The 20,515-nt window shown below is 53.6% G+C and overlaps 1 protein-coding gene across 1 annotated transcript in view; it reads left to right on the top strand.

The window, feature by feature from the left end:
• Positions 1-20,515, top strand: part of ANKMY1 (ankyrin repeat and MYND domain containing 1) — a 67,815-nt gene that overhangs the window by 34,569 nt on the left and 12,731 nt on the right. The window contains exons 9-13 of the mRNA XM_031651721.1: positions 566-912; positions 1,739-1,879; positions 5,967-6,098; positions 13,805-13,918; positions 14,246-14,411. Coding sequence (XP_031507581.1) covers positions 566-912; positions 1,739-1,879; positions 5,967-6,098; positions 13,805-13,918; positions 14,246-14,411 — 900 coding nt within the window. The remainder of the gene's footprint in view (positions 1-565; positions 913-1,738; positions 1,880-5,966; positions 6,099-13,804; positions 13,919-14,245; positions 14,412-20,515) is intronic.

Raw genomic sequence — 20,515 nt, 5'->3', positions numbered from 1 at the left:
CTGCTCTCTGCCTCAGATGCGCCGGCCATCTCCCTGGGTCACTGGTGGATGGGCATGCATGGGCACACCCAGCTGCTCTCCCCAAGTTCCTCTGGCAGGTCCTCATGCTGGTGACTCTTCCCACCATGCAGGCTCACCTGTGTCCCCCTCAGGGGTCCCTCCTGGGTTCTTTTCTCTTTCCTGTTTGAGCGAGGCTGGTCTTCAAGGGACTGGGGAGCATCCCTTGACCCAAAGCCCACTGTCCATTCCCAGCCATGCTCTCCCTTAGGACAGCAGAGCTGCCTCTAGAGGCCGGGGCCCCTACGAACACCTCTGTCGCTGCTGCACAGCAGTGGCCTCTATGGATGTTGTCAGCTGATGGCTGGGGACACTGTGCGTGGAGAATGGACAGGTCAGGGGCTGGAGTCGGGAGGTCACTCAGGAGCTGCACGGCTGTTAATGTGGTGGGCCTGGCAGGGCAGGGAGGGGCTTTTCTCAGAGGAGAGTGTGGACAATGGCTTAAAATCACACTGGTTCAGGGTGGGCCTTCCTGCCTGCGGCCCTGGCAGACATTAGGCATTGGAAGCAACACATGTGGCTTGCTTAGCGTGTTGGGAGCTTTTCCCTGCTGCCTTCAGGGACCAGTGTCCTGCACATTGTGGGGCAGGTGAGGCTGAGAATGGTGCCCTCGGAGTCTCAGCCATGTCCCTGGCATTTGGGCTCCCCAGGTACCTCACCTGTCTCTCCCCACGAGTACATGCCTTGCCGCCCATCCCGGTGTTTCCTCTGCAGCTGGGCACCCTGACACCACTCCACATCGCTGCCGCCCTTCCTGGGGAGGAGGGGGTACAGATCGTGGAGCTGCTGCTGCATGCCATCACCGACGTGGACGCCGAGGCATCTGACAAGGACGGCACTTACAAGTCCAGCAAGGTGTGTGCTTCGCGACCTGCGGTAGGGGTATGGGGCCTTGGCCAGGTGTGCCTGGATGGATTCACACACTATGCCTAGCCTGTGCTCACCGAGCATGATGGGCCTCCTGGCTTGGGGCCCAGGCGGTGGAGATCCTGTATAGAAACAACCCATCCAGATGAGAGCCTTAGTCAGTGAGCTTGTTCTGGTATCAAGAGGCAAAAATGGTTGATTGGAATGAGTTAAGAACTTGATGCTTCAGGCAGTCCACAGAGCATGGGGGTCCCCATGAGGACCTTTTGCATGTAACTCCATCTCATGCCTTTCGGAAGGTTCATAATTGCAGACAGAGGCCAGTTCCATGTCCTCAGGGCCTCCTCCAAAGGCAGGCCAAAGCTAGCTTGTCCCACCAGGCCCTACCAAGCTGCAAAAGACCACCAGTCGTGGACCATGAGGCCATGTCTTCCTGTACAAGGAGTTGAGCCCCTTGGGGTTAGGAGCTGTGAGGCTTTCCTTTTTGTGCTCCAGAGCCTTGTCCAGTTGCCGGCACACAGCAGAAGCTATTGAGCACACATACATGCTAGATGTGGGTGTGCGCAGCTCACCGCGTGGGGGACCCGGGAGGGGAGGGCACAGAATGGCTCTGACCCCTGTGGATGTTGGGGTATCTCAGGGACAGGCATGCAGGGGACAGGCTCGAAGAAAGTCAGGCATCTGCCTTCAAGAGGGTTTCGCAGGGTGAGACTCCAGACCCGCAGTCTGGGGAGGAAGCTCCCTTGCTCCGTTTGCCTTCCTGTGGGCACACGGCAGGTTCGTGGGCGCTGGTGGAGCCCTCCGTTTTACACAGCTGGATCTGCTGCCCTCAAGTCTGAAGCTCAGCAACGAGCCAGGCCCTCCCCAAGCCTACTACAGCATGGACACGCCCCTCCCCGAGGAGGGGGGCAGGACGGCTCTGCACGTGGCCTGCGAGCGGGAGGACGACAACAAGGTGAGGGCAGCCAGGGCCTGGCGGGGACACAGGGCTGCCCAGCAGTGGGGCCACCTTCCAGGGCCTTGTGCCCCCCGGAAGCACGTGTTCTCATGCTGAGTCTTAGGCAGAAGCCAGGGAGCATGGAAGGATGGGGAGGGAAGCAAGGCAAGGCGGGAGGACGGGATTTCTGTGCACACACGTGCACAGAGTCTGGGTGGCGGCATTAAGTCTACTTCTTACCACAGGTCCTGGTCAGACATGTTTGGGAGCCTCTGGCCTGGGCTATGACCATCTGGTGCTGCCAACCCTCCTCTGTCACCCTCCTGTGTCTCTGACTCAGGACCCCACGGGTGGTCTCATCTTCCAGAGCCCTGGGTGGTGCCCTGCTGGCCCTGTGGCCGCTGCCTCCTGCCTGCCTTAGGGGTTAATTCCTACCAAGTTGGGTGTGGGAACCACTCCGAGGATGCCCAGCGGCTGGGGTGGATGCGGGGAAACTGGGGCCAAGTCTGAGCTTTGCCGTGTGGCAGCAGGTGCAGCCCAAGCCAGTTGGCCACAGAGCACATGGCACACCGTGTCTCAGTTTACCCACTTACAAGTGAAATGAATGATCCTGGGCCTTCGGCAAGGTGGTAACTTGTGAGGTCCTCACATGAGCATGAGGATGAGTGTGCAGGAGTGCCATGTGTGCAAGTGGGCGTGTGGGTGACACTGGGAAGGGGATGGGCAGACAGGGAGGTGGGGGCACTGACAGGCCTGCCTGCTTCAGAACACCCCTGTCTGGTCAGAGCCTCCTTGGAGAGTGGGGAGAAGGAGCAGGTCTATTGGGGGTCTTCTTGGGGCCAGGCGCTCTGCCCTGACTGGACCGCCTGAGGGGTTAGCAGGAACCCACGTTAGGAATGAACAGTGAGGCTTCGAGAAGGCAGCTGGTCAAGACCCCCGCCGTGAAGGACAAGGCCTGGGCAGTGAACACAGGGCCTTCTGCTCGCACACTTGTGTCCTGATGACAGTTTGGGAAAGTTTTGGGGAAATAAAAGGAGACACTGAATGTGGCACTGTCGTTGTGACAGACCAGCAGGTGGAACTTCAGTGCTGTGGGCATGACCGCTGCAGCAGTCCAGCCATCACATCTGTATCCCAGAAGGGAGGGGAAAGGGGGTCACTTTCCCAGGAGCCCCTCAGCAGACTTCTGCGGGTACATCCTTGGCCTGGCCAGCAAGGCTGCGGGAAAGGGGAGTGTGCGTGGTGGTTGGGCCAGCCAGACGTGGGGTCTGCCACATCTGAGGGCCACAGTCCCAGCAGAGCACTGGGAGAGGGAGCTGGGCCAGAGAAGAGTCCTTGCAGTGGGGGAGGAGAAGTCGCAGAGGTCAGGTCCTAGTGAACACTTCTGGGAGAAGACGAGGAAGAGAAGGGAGCAGCTGAGGGTTGCACAGTGGGACATTCTGACAGGGGAGCAAGGATGGGAGAATGGAAAGGAAAGCAGAGGGGTTCCCGGGGAGGAGTCAGGGAGGTGGGAGGGCAGGGATGGGGGAGGAGGGCAGGAGGCAGGGAGGGAAAGGCTGGGGGAGGAATGCAGAAGGTAGGGAGGCAGGGAGGGCAAGGATGGGGGGAGGAGGGCAGGGAGGCAGGGAGGGTAAGACCAGTGGGGAGAGCAGGGAGGCAGGGAGGGCATGGGTTGGGGAGGAGGGCAGGGAGGGAAAGGATGGGGGGAGGCGGGCAGGGAAGCAGAGGGGCAGGGAGGGCAAGAATGGGGAAGGAGAGCAGGGAGACAGAGGAAGGGAGGACAGGGACGGGAGAGGAGGGCAGGGAGGCAGAGAGGGCAAGGATAGGGGAAGTGTCAGGGAGGCGGGGAGGGCATGGATCGGGGAGGAGGGCAGGAGGCAGGGAGGGCATGGACGGGGCTGCCCTCCTGGTGCAGAGAGTGCTCCACCAGCCGAGGGTGGGGCTCTTTACACTCAGGCCGTCCTCTATGGTCACTGAGCCCTGGAGGAGGAGGTGCTTCTTCAGTCACACCTGCTGTATGCCAGGACCTGCCACATGGTCATGTGGTCCAGACTGTCCCTTGTCCTTTCAAACAAACTTTAAATCAACTTATGCATCAATATCCTCCTAGTTTTCATTTGGAAATGATGAATGCTTAGAAAATATCTTCTCCATTTGAAGCTCCATCCACCTCGCCATCCATTCACCTATCCATCCATGCTTCCATCCACAGTTTTGAACACCTTGTGCCAGGCAAGGTAATGGTTGGGAGGAAGTGCCGTTGAGTGACTATGTTGATTTCATGGCATTTAAATTAATAACTACTGTTAGGTGCTCCTTAGGGGTGGGGGTGCCTCTCTAACCTGTCATGCTTCTGCCTTTCTCCCCAACCAGTGTGCCAGGGACGTAGTCCAGCTCCTTCTATCCCACAGAGCAAATCCTAACCTGCTATGGAGTGGCCACTCCCCGCTCTCCCTGTCCATTGCCAGTGGGAATGACCTGGTGAGCATGTTCTGCACCCACAGACCTGAGCACCTATGTGTTTCCATCTCTAATGCCCATCCCATCAGTCATCGGGATTTGAAGTTGTTGGCCATTTGTCCGTCCATCCATCCATCCATCCATCCATCCATCCATCCATCCATCTATCCACCCATTCTTCCATTCATCCATCCATCCATCCATCCATCCATCCATCCATCCATCCATCTGCCCATCTGTCCATCCAACTACCCATCCACTCACTCTTCCACTCACCTGTCTACCCATCCACCCATTCTTCCATTCATCCATCCATCTATCCACCCAACTTCTCATCCACTTATCCATCTACTCACCTGTCCATCTACCCTCTACTCATCCATTCATCCATTATTCAACTTATTCATCATCTCATCCATCCATCTATACATCCGTCCTTTTAACCAATCACTCATGTATCAACCCAACTACCTATCCACTCATCCATCCACTCAACCGTTCACCTATCCATTCATTCATCTATTTATCCATCCATCCACCCACCCACCTACCTAGACATCATCATCCTTCATTCACCCAGATGGAAGGATCTAGCATCCACCCCTTCATCCATCTATCATGTAACTGTTATTTACTGAGCATCTGCTTTGTACCTGACAGGCACCATTCTAAGCACTAGGTGTTGAATTAAAGTCTCTGCTCTCAAGGATTCTATATTATAGTTGGAGGAGCCAGACCATAAACTAGTATGTAACACAATTTCAGGAAATGACGAGTATTATGAAGAAAATAAAGCTTAGTGAGGGGATGGAGAATGATGGGAAGATAGGCTACATTAGCAGAGTGGCATGAAGTGCTACTCAGATGAGGTGACATTTCAGCAGAGGTCTGCAAAAGCTGATGTAGAATGGGGCTTCCAAGTGCTTCTGCAGAGGCCAGCATCTCTGCTCCCTGCTTCCTTCTGTCCTGCAGAGAGACATCCATTCAATAAGTCATGTGGGGTCCTAGCTCAGGGCTAGGTCCTATTAGAGGCAAGGGTGTGGAGGGAAGAGAGCTTTGTTCTGAGGGGCAGAAGCTTGTGGGAGCCAAACACTTAAGGCCCCGTGTCTGGCCACGGCTGTCCTTCCTCGGTGGAATCTGAGCTGGTGGCTGGGCACAGTAGGGAGAAGGGAGGTGTGCCTCATTCTGCATCTGGCCGAGTGGTCACAGTGACACTGGTGTTCCGGGGCAGAGGCAGACAGCTTGGGCACCAGGCAGATGTGCCCCTAACCCTGTGCTGGGGGCACTGGCCCCTGGGCTTGGCTCTGTCCAGGGCTGGAGAGCAAGGTGGGAGCTGGGACCACGCTGGAGAGTCCCCATTATGTCAGGGGACAGAGAAGGTGCTGGAACCGGCCCACCTGGGTGGAGTCCCAGCTCCTCCCTAACAGACCAGACATGGGACCCCTCCCCGCCCAGCGTCATCCTCTGTGGGACAGGCCAACAGTGGGACCCACCGTGGGAAGGATCTATGGGAAGGGCCAGCAGTGGCCTCTGTGAAGCTCCTGCTTTCAGGGGTTAGTTCTGGAGTGGCCCAGCTCTGGGGACTTCCCCACTGTCAGGGGAGGTGACATGGTGGCCACTGATGAGCCTGTCTGTGTATGTCCAGGTTGTGAAGGAGCTCCTGACCCACGGAGCGGACCCCAACCTGCCCCTGACCAAAGGCTTGGGCAGCGCCCTGTGTATTGCCTGTGACCTGACCTATGAGCACCAGAGGAGCGTGGACGAAAGGCTGGCCCTGGTGAGGGTGGGGGGTGGCCCTGGTGAGGGGGGCGGGAGGTTGGGATGGCCCTGGGTGGTAGGGGTGTGAGGGTGGGTGACCTTGGTGAGGGGTGTGAGGGCTGGGTGGCCCTGGTGAAGGGAACGGGAGGGTGGGTGGCCCTGGTGAGGGGGACGGGAGGGTCGGTGGTCCTGGGTCGGGGGAGGGAGGAGTGTGAGGTGGGCTGGCCCTGATCATGGGGAATAGGGGCTCTGGGAGTGGGGCCCTCATGGACTTCTCTGCCTGACTCTCATTCCTGACCGGCAGTGGATTATTTGTTCTGTGTTCTCCAAGCCTTGGTGGTCTAAATAGTGGAGAAAAGACAAAATGTTGTCTGCTTTTAATATTTTACAGGCCTTAAAAAATATGAAGTGGCAGATCCACTCAACAGACCAGACAGAAAGGTTCCCTGAACTTTGTCTCAGTGAAAACAGGATTCAGGATACACATAGGCCTCACCGTGGTCCAGCTGCACAATCCTGGCTTTCTCAATGGTCCACACAGCTGCTGGGCGGGGGTGTGCGGCGTTGTCCCCGGCCACAGGGAGCGGCTTTCTTGGGTGGAAGCTCACACTCGGGAAGTCCTGCCTGCGCTGGAGGCACTTTCTGTCCTGAGCCCTAGGCACGTCCCTTGAGTGTCCCTCCCACATGGCTCCGGGAACTCTCGGCGGCTTCGGCTCAGGCAGGGCCTCCCTCTGTGGCCTGCTGCCTGCTGCCCTCTGCCTGTGCCAGCCCGTCCTGCGCCTGGTGTGGGCACCACCCAGGAGCTTGCTTTCCTCAGTCCATCTTGATACGTACTTTGGTTCTTACCTGTCTGAGGGAGAAAGGGGGAAGCAGGAGGGGGGCGAGACTCAGGCGTCTGGAAGAGGGGGCGTCTGGAAGGTGGTTTGAGGCCACAAAAGGGTAGCTTTACTTTAAAGAACTGAGATTCTTATCTTGAGATGCTGTTTCCAGATCTGATTTTAAGGCTCCTGTCCTTCTTTCTAAGACCCCGTTCCGTCTGGGATAGACTATGCAAGGACGCCGTGGTCAGCTTTCCGTAGGTGGCAGAGGATGGAATGAAACTGTGTGTGGATAGTCGGCACCATTTCTGGACCTGGGGGCTGGGAGGGGCCCCGATGTGCTTTCTGAGCTTCATGGGGCCCAGGATTGATGACCAGTCTCTTGTTCATCTAAGTCTGAGTGAACAGGAAAAGGACACGAGACGGGAGAGGCAGCTCAGGGGGCAGTGGTGTTGTGTGTGGACGCTGATTGGAAGATGTGTCTTGAACATACGGAATAGCACTTTGTCCGGGGTTGGGGGCTCCCAGTGCCTCGTCCAGGATTAGGGGGCTCCCCAGCGCCTCGTCCGAGGTCAGGGGGCTCTGCAGCACCTCGTCTGGGGTTAGGGGGCTCCCAGCACTTTGTCAGGGGTTAGGGGGTCCCCAGTGCCCCCTATTTTTTATTTATAAAATATAAAAACATTTTTTATCATCTGTATGCCATCAGCCAGTTGTAAAACCACTAATATGGCAGAATTTGATTCGCTTTTGTTATCTCTATGTGGATTCTCTTACCTCTTCCTAGAGTGACTTCTATCAGGGTCCTGTAGTCTGTTTAATGGACTGAATTTCTGTTAGTTTAAGAGTTCTCCAACTGATCCCTTTGGATTTATCTCTTCCTTTTCAATTTTTTTTTTTTTTTTTTTAGACGGAGTTTCGCTCTTGTCGCCCAGGCTGTAGTGCAGAGGTGTGATCTCGGCTCACTGCAACCTCTGCCTCTCAGGTTCACGCAATTCCCCTGCCTCAGCCTCCCAAGTAGCTGGGATTACAGGCGCCCGCCACCACGTCCAGCTAATTTTTGTATTTTTAGTAGAGATGGGGTTTCACCATGTTGGCCAGGCTGGTCTCTAACTCCTGACCTCAGGTGATCCGCCCGCTTTGGCCTCCCAAAGTGCTGGGATTACAGGCGTGAGCCACCGCGCCTGGCCCTTTCCAGTATTTTAAATCTGTTTCCCGTTTCCTCATTGCCTGAGCCGGGTTCCACCTGAGTGACAGCATCCCAGCGTGTCCCTGAAGCCACGGGACCGTTTCTGCGGTGCCTTCTGTACATTTCTGGTAGCTGTCCTTTACCAAAGTAGGGAACACCCCTTCATTTGCAGCTTGCCATGAGGATTTATCAGGTTGGTTATGGAAAAAATCTTTTTTCATTTTTATTTTTTGTTTGCCAAAAAACATTACGGTAACATACCTATAATGTTTTGCCTTTCAAAAACATTACGGTAACGTACCTATAACATGAAGTTTACCATCTTAACCACTGCAGGTGTGCGTGTCGTGGTAAGTCTGTTCTCATTGCTGTGCAGCCGTCATCACCCTCCCTTTCCAGAGCTGCTTCATCTTGCGAAACGAAGCCTCTGTCTCCATTCCACACTCGCTCCCATTCCCCACCCTCGGCCTCTGGCCATTCTACTTTCTGTCTGTGAATGTGAAACGCCCCACATACATGGAAGCACACAGTACTTGTTCTTTTTGTGACTGGCTTTCACTCAGCACCCTGTCCTGAAGGTTCATCTATGGGGTAGCTGGTGTCAGGATTTCCTTTCTTTTCAAGGCTGAGTGATACCCCCCAGGATGCATGGACGACATCTGGCTTCTCCGTTTCTCTGTTGATGGACCTTTGGGCTGCTTCCACGTTTGAGCTGTTGTGAGGAATGCCGCTAGTGGCACAAATGGACACGTTTCTCTTCAAGAGCCCACTTTCAGTTCTTCTGGGAACTTGCCTGGAAGTGGGATGGCTGGGTCCTATGGTATAATCATTCTATGTTTACTTTTTTTTTTTTTTTTTTTTTTTTTGAGTCCAAGTCTCACTCTTTCGCCCAGGTTGGAGTGCAGAGGCATGATCTCAGCTCACTGCGAACTCCGCCTCTCAGGTCCAAGCAGTCCTCCTGCCTCATCCTCCTGAGCAGCTAGGATTACAGGTGTGTGCCACCACACCCAGCTAATTTTTATATTTTTAGTAGAGACAGGATTTCACCATGTTGGTCAGGCTGATCTTTGAACTCCTGACCTGAAGTGATCCGCCCACCTCGGCCTCCCAAAGTGCTGGGATTACAGGCCTGAGCCACCGCACCCAGCCATATGTTCAGTGTTTTGAAGAACCTCCTTACTGTTTCCACGGCAGCTGCACTGTTTCATGTTCTCACCAACAGTGGACAGGGTTCCAGTCACTCCCGACTATCACCAATACTTGCTATTTTCTGTTTTTTTGATAGTTGCCATCCTAATGGATGCGAGGTGGTATTTTGTTTGTTTTTTAAACAGAGTCTCACTCTGTCGCCCAGGCAGGAGTGCAGTGATGTGATCTCGGCTCACTGCAGCCTCCACCTCCTGGGTTCAAGATTCTTGCTGGAATTACAGGCGCCCACCACCACACCCAGCCAATTTTTGTGTTTTTAGTAGAGATGGGGTTTTGCCATGTTGGCCAGACTGGTCTCAAACTGCTGGCCTTAAGCAATCCGTCTGTCTTGGCCTCCCAAAGTGCTGGGATTATAGGCGGAAGTCACCCCCGCCAGCCTTCTCATTGTGGTTTTGATATGTATTTCCCTAATGATGAGTGATGTTGAACGTCTTTCATGTGCTTATTGGCCATTTATGTATCTTATTTGGAGAAATGTCTGTTCAACTTTTTCGGCAATTTTTGAATCTTTATTATTATTGTTGAGTTCTAGGACATTTCTATATATTCTAGATGGTAATCCCTTATCGAGTATGTAATTTACAAATATTTTGATATACAAAAGTTTTTAATTTTCATGAAGTCCAGCTTGTCTATTTTTTCTTTTGTTGCCTTTACCTTTGGTGTCATAGCCAAGAAATCATTGCCAAATTCAATGTCATGAAGATTCTTCCTATGTTTTCTTCTAAGAGTTTTATAGTTTCAGCTAGGAGCTTTCAGAAATACTTTTCCGTAGCCTCCTGGAAAATCTGGTGCTTTTCTCTTATTATGCTTTCGTGGGATCTGAGTCCATGGAGTTCCTGAAACCCTAGGGGTGCCCTGGCTTGTGGGGTGTACGTAAACAATGGTGCTGCAGGACCTGAGTCCATGGAGTCCCTGAAACCCTAGGGGTGCCCTGGCTTGGGGGGTGTACGTAAACAATCGTGCTGCAGGACCCTTCTGCTAGAGGCCTGGGCTGCCTACGTCCTGGCGACACCTCCATCTCCCACCACGTCTTGCTGTTCAGGCTGTGACAGAACCTCGTTTCAGGGGCTCTTCCTCTGGTGCTCCTGTGGCTGCTGCAGCAGACCGTAGCAGACCGTAGGCGGCTTAAGCCACAGAAGTGAGCTGGCTCTGGTCCTAGAGGGTGGAGGCCACGGTCGCGGTGTTGCAGGGTTGCGACCCTGGTGTAGACCTCGCCGTGGCTTCTGGGGGCTGGCTGGCCACCTCTGCCCTCCTCAGCTCATGGTGTTCTGCATGCATGTCTGTCTCTGCAGCCAAACGTCCCTTCTCAAATGACAATGGTCATACTGGACCACCTACCACCCTAAGGGTCACTTTGATCATCTGCAACGACCCTATGTCCAAATAAAGTCATGTTCACAGATCCCGGGGGTTAGGACTTCAACTTACTTTTTTAGGGGACCCAAGCGAACCCACCACACACGGCTTCGGCGTTTTCAGTCTTCTTCTCCTTTCTCCTTGGCTGCTGTTCTTGGCCTTGGCCCGTGGTGAGCACGTGGGACGCACAGGCCTGAGGTGGAGCTCGTTGAGGGTCTGGGGTCACCAGGCCTCCTGAATATTCTCATACTAAACTTTCTAAAGATTGTCCTGTAAATGAACGCGTGAAGCTCGAGCTCCGGGCCCCCCTGACTCCCCAGGCCCCGGCACGTGGATGGCTGCAGCACCAGGCATGGGCTCCACATTTGTCTTTGAACGGCCAAGGAAGGGGCTGCCAGAACATAGGTTAGCAGTGTTTGGAGAAAAACCACTGCAGAAAGGAGCTTTCATCAGCCCGGGGACCTTTAGAAAGTCCCTCCCTCACTGTCTTTTCTGTGGCCTCCGGGGGACAAAATCCTGTTCTCACAAACATTTCTAGCTCCTCTCACTGGGCAGGCTCTGCTTAGATACGAGGCCCCAAATTTCCTTAATTTGAGAGCAGAGCAAGTCCGACTGAAGGATCCGTGTTCAAGCCCACTGATCCTGACAGACTCCTCAGAGGCACACGCTGGACCGGTCAGCTTCAGGCCGCCCCTTCCTCTTCCCGGGAAGGTCCCAGCCTTCCCTCCCGGTGCTGTTCAGCAGGGGCTGTGGTCTCAGAGGCGGAGCCCCCTGGGCAGGGCTGGTTCCTGGAGTGTGCTGATGCTGCTGGGGTCTGAGAGGCATGGAGGACAGAGCCACTGGAGAGGCGGGCTCTGGGGATGGAGGGGCGAGGTTATCCAGCTGCAGCCGAGGACATGCCTGGGGAGCCTCAGCAGGGGAACGGGGTCATTGTGCCATGGAGGTGGGGCAGAGTGCCTGGGGGGTGAGGTGGAGGCAATGATGTCAAAGTTCAGATGGGGGTGCTTGGGAGGTGAGGGTCTGGAGGGGAGCATTGGCAAGTGAATGGTTTGGCACAGGGACAGCAAAGTGTATCTCAGTTCTCACTGTGGATGAGGCGGTCACCCCGGGCAGCCAGGGCCAGGGTTGGAAGATACTCCTGGTGAGAGACAGGCAGGTCAGCAGATGGGGAGGGGCTGTGGCGGGAGAGGAAGGGGTGAGGACATGGGACCTGGGTTGAGAAAGCCCCAGGCCACCCTGCACACCCTGCTGGGACTGGTTGTCCCCAGTGACTCCCAGGGGTTGGGGTCAGTGTGGAGGGGTCTGTGGAGACATGGGAGCTGTGGGGATGCAGAAGTTCCCAGGAATGATGTTTGGCCAGAGGGGAGAAGGTGCCCAGCAGGGTGAGACTAGGAGGTGAATCCCAGCTGCTGCCGAGTGGCCAGTCCTGGGAGCCCAGGGGCGGGGTGGGGTAGGGTAGCTGCATCACTACCCAGGCAGAGCTGTCCAGAGAAGCTGTCCCAGTGGCAGGACTGACTGAGGCCTGGGTGCCCTACAAAGACAACACTTGGGGGATGGGGGTGGGCTGGCAAGTCCCCCAGCAACATTGGGCAGGGAAGGGTCGATCCATGGTCCACCCACCTGTCCATCACCAAGCACCTGTGGCAGCCCTCGCTCACCCACCGTCTGCCCACCTTTTCTGAAAAAGATTTGATGAGGTGGGGGGGGGCCTCGGAGGCATGTCCAGCAGGGAACTGACTCTTGGGGTTTTTGGCATGTTATCATGGCTTCAGCAGGAAGAGTCAAGAAGACAGGGGTCTCTTGAATGGATCTGGGTGGCTCTATCCTCGGGAGCAGTGGAAAACAGCCGCCTCCTGTGCCTGGCGTATGCCTTGCCTGGCCTCACTTGGCCTTGAGGAATCTGTGTATAAACTCCACACGTGCCCCCATGCGCCAGGGAGTCAGCCGTTGAGGCCAGGCTGGCCACTGGTGTTGGTGGCATTGGCCGCTCCGCCGTCCCGCGCTGTGCCTGGTGCCATGCCCAGGGCATTGTTCTCGTGGGTTGCTGTGTTTGTGTGGAGTGTGTGTTATGCATGTCACAGAGAGTGGGGATCTCGCTGGGGGAGTTGTGTTTTGCCGAATCATGGCCCTGCTTGCACTTGGCTAGCGAGGCCCCCATGCACACAGCAGTGAGCCTTCCACAGGTGACGGCCTGGTTTTCATTCACTCACACGGGCTGCCCTGAGCCTGCCAGGCCCCCGATAGAACTTGCCTCCTCCCAAGTCAGGAGGGGCAGCCTCTTTAGATGATCTTTGCTTTGGATGGGATTGTGGTACCTGTTGAGCCAGAGACCATTGCTGTCGTATGTTTGCCACGAGTCAGGCACACATGCACACAGGCTCATGCATTCACACATTTGTCAGGCATGCTTGCACTCAGACGTATATGTGTACCCTTACTCATGCATGCACACACACTAGCCCCCACTCATGCACAGAACTCACACATGCAGGCGCACACACCCACACTGCACACCTACATGCGTGCAGGCACACTTCTACCCACCTATGAACAGGCATGCGCATATCCACACACACTCACCCACTAGCCCCACACATGCACACACACACATCCACACACCTACCTACATGCAGGCACACTCACACCCACCCAGCCATGAACACACATACACATACCCATCCATGCCCACGCACTGGCCCCCCGCCCCGCACACACCAAATACAAGCATACACGTGCACTCGCTGTCTTGTTGAACACCCCCATGGTGTGTTGGGATCTGATGAAGAACAAGAGCTGCCTGGTGTCTGCCCTCATGTCACTGACAGCCTGAGGGGAGCAGGACTGTAACGGACTTCACAGACTCCATTGATTCTATGGTGCTGCGAGTCGGGCACCAGGGAGGGCTCCCCGAGGCGTGGCCTAGCCTTGACTTCACTGTGACATTGTTAGGCGAGGCTCAGCCCCAACTCCTTGTCCATGAGGTCAGCCCCGTCTCCGTCTCCCTCTCCCCGTTTGTCTCATGGGCACTGCTGCACACCTGCAAGGGTGGCCTCAATGGGGACTGCAGGTGACCGTGGCCCTTCTCAGGCGGTCTTCACTGCTCCCAGTAGCCAGGGTGTCCTTGCGTGTCTGACCTGGTTCTGTTCTCCACAGATTGACCGACTCATCGATCACGGGGCCGACATCCTGAAGCCCGTGACGCTCAGACAGGGGGAAAAGGTGGCGGTGGGCACAGCTGTGGACTATGGCTATTTCAGATTCTTCCAGGTAGGTGGTGAGCCTCCTGTGAGGAAGGAGGGGGAGTGTGGGTCATGTGCAGGACCCCCGGCTGGGGCATTAGCTCCTCTGGGGCAAAGCTGGGCTCAAGGTTCCTAGTGCCTCCCCCAGAGCAGCCCCTTGGCTGCAGAGGCAACCCCCACAAAGTGCCGAGCTCATGCCAGGTGCAGCTGTGTGTGCTCCCAGCTTTGTGTGTCTGTCAGGGTTCGTCCTCAGTTATACATCATAAGAGCCGAGAGGAGCCCTCGATCACCCAGAGTCACCCCCGCAGTGAGGGGCGAGCCCGGGACCCTGTGGTGACCCTGGCGCTGTGTGCAGGACCGGAAGATTGCCCACTGCCCCTTCCACACGCTGATGCCGGCGGAGCGCGAGACGTTCCTGGCACGGAAACGGCTCCTGGAGTACATGGGCTTGCAGCTACGGCGAGCTGTCTTTGCCAAGGAGAGCCAGTGGGACCCCACGTGGCTGTACCTGTGCAAGAGAGGTGAGCAGTGGGCCCTGTTCTGCTCTGCTCCACGGGGCAGGGTTCCGGCCTCGTGCCTCGGGCTGTGATCCCTGGAGATCTGGACCCCCTGGGGCTCTGGAGGAGCCTTCCTGGGGCTGGGCTGGTCAGCTTGGCTTGGCCCAGCCCCTTTGTGTCACGTCCTCCAAGGAGCTCATGCAGAAGAGATTGAGAAGAGGGGTCTGGACTGGGGAGGTTCCTCTGGGAAGCGGAGTTGGTGGCCTAGGGCCAGGGCCCAGGTCAGAGGGGCCCCAGCGCAGGAGAGGATTAGGCACCGCTGTGGGAGCCCTGTCGGGAGTTCCAGTCCACCCAGCACAGGGCATGTGGGTCCGAGGCCTGGGGTGGTGCTTCCCTGCATGGTCATACCCCTATAGGGTGCGTCCTGCACACCCCCACATGTCCCCAGCTCCCCACATGCACCCACCCCACAAATGTACCATCCATCTACTGATGTCTACTCCCCCATGTACCCACACCCACATACCCACCCCCACCCACCTGGTCACCCCTACTCCCACATACTCACTCCCCACCCCCACATCCCCACCCCCACATACTCACCCCACCCACCTAGTCAGCCCCACCCCCATGTCCCCACCCACCTACTCACCCCCACCCCCACATACCCGCTCATGTTCCCACCCCCACATTTACCTACTTACGTCTACCTCGCACACACAGACCCACTTACACATCTATACACACTGACACCCACACCCATCTTCCCCTCACATAAAAACCTGTCACGTGTTAACATGTGTGTGCACACGCAGGAACCTGCTGATCCCACCCTCCACACTAAGTCCTCAGTCCCACACAGTCCCCCACTGAGCAACCCCCCAGATGCCTTCCCAGCACACAGTGCTCCGCCCCACACACTTCCACATGCTGTTAGTCCGTTTGCATTGCTGTAAAGGAACGTCTGAGACCAGGTAATTAGAGAAGAGGTTTAATAAGCTTGTGGTTCTGCAGGCTGCACAGGAAGTACGGTACCAGCATCTGCTTCTGGGGAGACCTCAGGGAGCTTCCACTCCCCTTGGAGGGTGAAGGGAAGCCTGTCCATCAAGTGGCAAGAAAGGGAGGGAGAGAGAGAAGGTGGGGGGTGTCCTAGGCTCTTCAAAACTCCCAGCTGTCATGTAAACTAACTGAGAACTCACTCATCCCCAAGGGGATGGCACTAAGCTACTCATGAGGGATCCATCCCCACGATCCGGTCACCTCCTACCAGACCCCACCTCCCACAGGGGGCCCGCAGTTCAACATGAGATTTGGAGGGGACACATCCAAACCACATCGCATGCTTATGTCCCCACAAATACTTACCAGCCACATGCCCACTCACACACTTGCACACTCCCCAGCATGTATGCCCTGAAATCCCTCAGCCCCACCCCCACAGCTATCTGCACACCTACCCACACACATGCCTGTCCCCACCCACACAGCACACTGCTTCCCCACATCCCACCCAACCACGGTCTGCATACATCTACACACACATATGGACACCCCCCACCCACCTCCCAAACTCACTTATGTACTGTCACACATGTGCCCACCCTCGCATAAACCCCCACCCCACCCTAACACCTGCCCCATCCAACCCCGGCCCTCACTTACATACCAGGTCATCCACTGCCACCCATGTCTCACACATGCACACAGCCACAAGCCACTCCCATAATATGTGCCCCCCCCCACACACATACTAACCTCCCCTCAACACAAACATAAATTCCCCCCCACCTGGCTCGCCCACCAGTACACATGGATGCACCTTTGCTGAGGCTACTTCATGGCCAGGGTGCCGGCAGGGTGAGGCCTCCATTTGTGTAGAGCCCCACTTGGGGGATATAGGCTCTGCCTTGGGCAAGACACCCCTGAAGATACTGGGGTTCTAATCAGGCTTGTACTGGCCCATGGGCGGAGGACCAGGCAGGGAGAGGCAAGTTGAGAAGACCCACGTCTACTGCCTCCTCATGTCTATCAGAGATTAGGTCCTAAAATGGGGGTGTCACTTATGGAGAAGTATCCCATTGTCCCGACCCCCAGCTCCAGAGCCTTGGCTCAGCGATTCTGCCCGGGGAGAGACACACCATAAAACAGTGAGCTTCACACCTGGCATCACAAAGAAACCAACTTCATTTTTAACAGAGCAAAGACAACTTCAATCCTAATGTTGAGAGGCAATTGGAAGGAGATTGGTAAATTCACTGGAGGTAGACTAAAGTATAGAATGGCTAAGACTAAAGTATAGAATGGCTAATTGCTAGAGAAACCTAAGAAAAGAGAGAGACAGGAGAAGCCTTCCTGTGGTCGTAACAAGTCTCACACACCACAAGGACTGATCTAAAGAGCACACAGCATATAAAGAAACATTTATTCAATAAAATCTTTTAAAACTCAGTAAGAACAGAGAATGTCTGTGATATTAAACCAAGATCTACCTTCCTTTTCACCCTTCCAGCTCAGGGAGGCAGAAATTCTATTCCAGACGGGTACAGCCAAGGACACCAGTAGAAGGGGGCATGGATGTCAGTAATTCTCATCCTGCCCCCAGCTACCTGTTGCTGAGGCTAAGTTCCTATTGCTCCAGACTTAGTGTGTCTCCAAGATGGCCAGGAGGTGGAGGCTCCATTCTTATCTGCAGCTTCCAAGATGGCCAGGAGGTGGTGCAGTAAGAATTACTGGAGGTGATGATGGGCAATATCAAGAAGATTGGTAAACTCACTGGAAATACAGGTGAAACTATCATCTGCCAGCAATTATATACTATAGTTTGTATTACCTATAAAGTATGCCAGAGAAAAATGAGGAAAGATAGCTGGGAAGAGCCCTCCTGTGGTCAGAACAAATCTTGAATACTGACCTTGGGAACTATCCCTTCAATGAGCTCTGATCTAATTGGATCAGCCTAGGAAGCCATTTATACCCAGGGCACTGTTGCAAATTATGAACAGTCAGCCAGCAATTATCAGAACTAAACAGGAGCGTATGGTCATGGAAGGAGACAGTCAAAGAGATCCTTGTCCAAACCACTGTCACCTGAGGGTCACTGTGGACAAACCCAAGGCTGCCTTCCATGAGAAGGAACATCAGAAGCTTTATACTGCAGGAGAGAAATGGATTTCACACAATTAACCCAGCTGGTCATTAACCAAATAAACAAACAGATAGTAATATCCAGCCCCAAGGGAGAAGAATGAAGGAAAATGAACAGGTCCTCAGAGAAAAGTGGGAGACCAACAAGAGAGAAAAAAAGAATGATGAGAAATGAAGAGATCATCAGGGGAAAGTGGACACCATCAAGCACACCAATATGTATATAATTAGAGTACCGGAAGCGGAGGTGAGAGAGAAAGGAGCAGGAAGAATGTTTGGAGAAATGATGGATAAAAACTTTCTAAATGTATTTAAAAATAATTTATGTATCTAGGAAACTTAATGGAGTTTCAAGTAGGATAAAACGGAGATTCGTAAAACAGACATATCAGAGTTAAAATACTGAAAGCCAAAGACAAGGAGAAAACATTAAAATCAGCAAGAGAAAAATAACTCAAAACTTACAAGGAAATCCCAGTAAGATTAACAGCTAGCCGGCATCTCATCAGAAGAAATTGGTTGGGGGATGGTCAGGATGGCTAATAAGAAGCATTTCATGCCCAGTTTCTCCACTTAGTAGAACCAGAGCAGTGTATAGACAGTCATACTCCAAGTACTTTATCCAAGAGAGAATGCTGGAACTCAACAGAGAAGTGACAGGGGACACCAAAAGTGGGGGAGGAGGAGGAGAGGCAGCCTCTCTGACTGGGTTCGGCTGGGCACCAGGAGTGAATTCCCAGTGTAGGGAAGAGGTGAGTAGTAGATTTCCAGTGGCCCACTTCCTCACCATGGAATCATGCAATCCTGGCAGGACAATCCCTTGACTCTCCCAACCCTTGAAGCTAATATAGGAAACTTTCAGGAGACTGTGGGATGGAAGAGCTCCAGGAAGGAAGGTTGCACTGGGTTCCACACCCTTTCTGAGACCTAAGTGGCCTCAGCAAGTCACCATTTTCAAAACTAGCCTCTGGAAAACTACATTCTGTCCTGGGACCCACGGGCCCTGGGACTATGGAGTATTATGGAAACTCAAGTTGTCACTGCTGGGACGGGAGCAAGGCAGGTATGCTCCCACAGTAGGGGCTAGGAACTGAGCAAGGCCTGGGTGGCAGTGTCTGGTGCTGGGAAGTGAGCACTTCTGTGATCTGAGACAGGGATGTAAGTGGGCTGGAGTTCAGTGGCATAATCTCGGCCCACTGTAACCTCTGCCTCCTCTGTTCAAGTGTTTCTCCTGCCTCAGCCTCCTGAGTAACTGGGATTACAGGCGCGCAGCACCATGCCTGGCTATTTTTTTGTATTTTTAATAGAGATGGGGTTTCACCATGTTGGTCAGGCTGGTCTTATATTCCTGACCTGATGATCTGCCTGCCTCGGCCTCCCAAAGTGTTGGGATTACAGGCATGAGCCACCACGCCTGGCCACTAAAAAGAAATTTTTGAGATCCCAGATAAAAATTTGAGGCCGGGCGCGGTGGCTCAAGCCTGTAATCCCAGCACTTTGGGAGGCCGAGATGGGCGGATCACGAGGTCAGGAGATCGAGACCATCCTGGCTAACACAGTGAAACCCCGTCTCTACTAAAAATACAAAAACTTAGCCGGGCGAGGTGGCAGGCGCCTGTAGTCCCAGCTACTCGGGAGGCTGAGGCAGGAGAATGGCGTGAACCTGGGAGGCGGAGCTTGCAGTGAGCTGAGATCCGGCCACTGCACTCCAGCCTGGGTGACAGAGCGAGACTCTGTCTCAAAAAAAAAAAAAAAAAAAAAAAATTTGAAATACTGATTTTTAGGCCAGGTGCGGTGGTTCACGCCTGTAATTCCAACACTGGGAGGCCGAGGCAGGCAGATCATTTGAGGTCAGGAGTTCCAGACCAGCCTGGCCAACACGGTGAAACCTTGTCTCTACTAAAGTACAAAAATTAGCTGGGTGTGGTGGTGCATGCTTGTAATCCCAGTCACTCGTGGGGCTGAGGCAGGAGAAATGATGAACCCGGGAGGCAGAGGCTGCAGTGAGCCGAGATGGTGCTACTGCACACCAGTCTGGGTGGCAGAGTGAGACTCTGTCTCCAAAAAAAACCCTAAAAACAAAAAAGGAAATAATTGATTTTAAAGGATCTAAAATAGAAGAGAATACTGAACAAACAATACAAATAAATTAGAAAACCAAGGATATGAATGAGAAATTTATCAAAGAGACATTTTAAAAAATAACCAAACAGAAATTCTGGAACTGAAGAATTCATTGAAGGAAATACAAAATACATTTGAAAGCATCAACAATAGACTAGATGAGACAGAGGAAATCTCAAAACTTGAAGGCAGGTCTTTTGAAATAATCCAATCAAACAAAAGTAAAGATAAAAGAATAAAAACAAATAAACAAAGGCTTCATGATATCTAGGACAACATAAAGCAAGTAAATTTGCAAATTATTGGTATCCTTAAGGGCAAAGAAACAAAGGATTAGAAAATGTACTAATGAATTAGGGCCAGGTGTGGTGGCTTACACCTATAATACCAGTGCTTTGGGAGGCCAAGGTGGGAAGATTGCTTGAGGCCAGGAATTTGAGACCACCCTGGGCAATATAGCAAGAGCCTATCTCTACAAAAAAGAAAAAAAATAGCTGGGTATCATGGCATGCACCTATAGTCCTAGCTGCCTGGGAGGCTGGGTCCAGGAGTTTGAGGTTACTGTGGGCTAGGATTGTGCCACTGTACTCCAGCCTGGGTGACACAGCCAGACCCTATCTCTAAAAATAAATAGTTTTTTTTTAAAAAAAGAAAACTAATTTAATGAAATAATAGATGAAAACTTCTCAAGTCTAGCAAGAGATACAGACATTCAGATAAAGGAAGTTCAAATGAACCACAGGAAGACACAACAATAAAAGATCTTCTGCATGGCACATTATAGTCAGACCGTCTAAAGTCAAAGAAAATCTTAAAAGCAGCAAAAGAAAAGCGTCTAGTCACCCATAAAGGAAATTCCT

The sequence above is a fragment of the Papio anubis genome, chromosome 10 (genome assembly GCF_008728515.1).
Source record: "Papio anubis isolate 15944 chromosome 10, Panubis1.0, whole genome shotgun sequence".
In the NCBI taxonomy this organism is placed as follows: Eukaryota; Metazoa; Chordata; class Mammalia; order Primates; family Cercopithecidae; genus Papio; species Papio anubis.
This window is presented reverse-complemented; position numbering and strand designations above follow the sequence as displayed.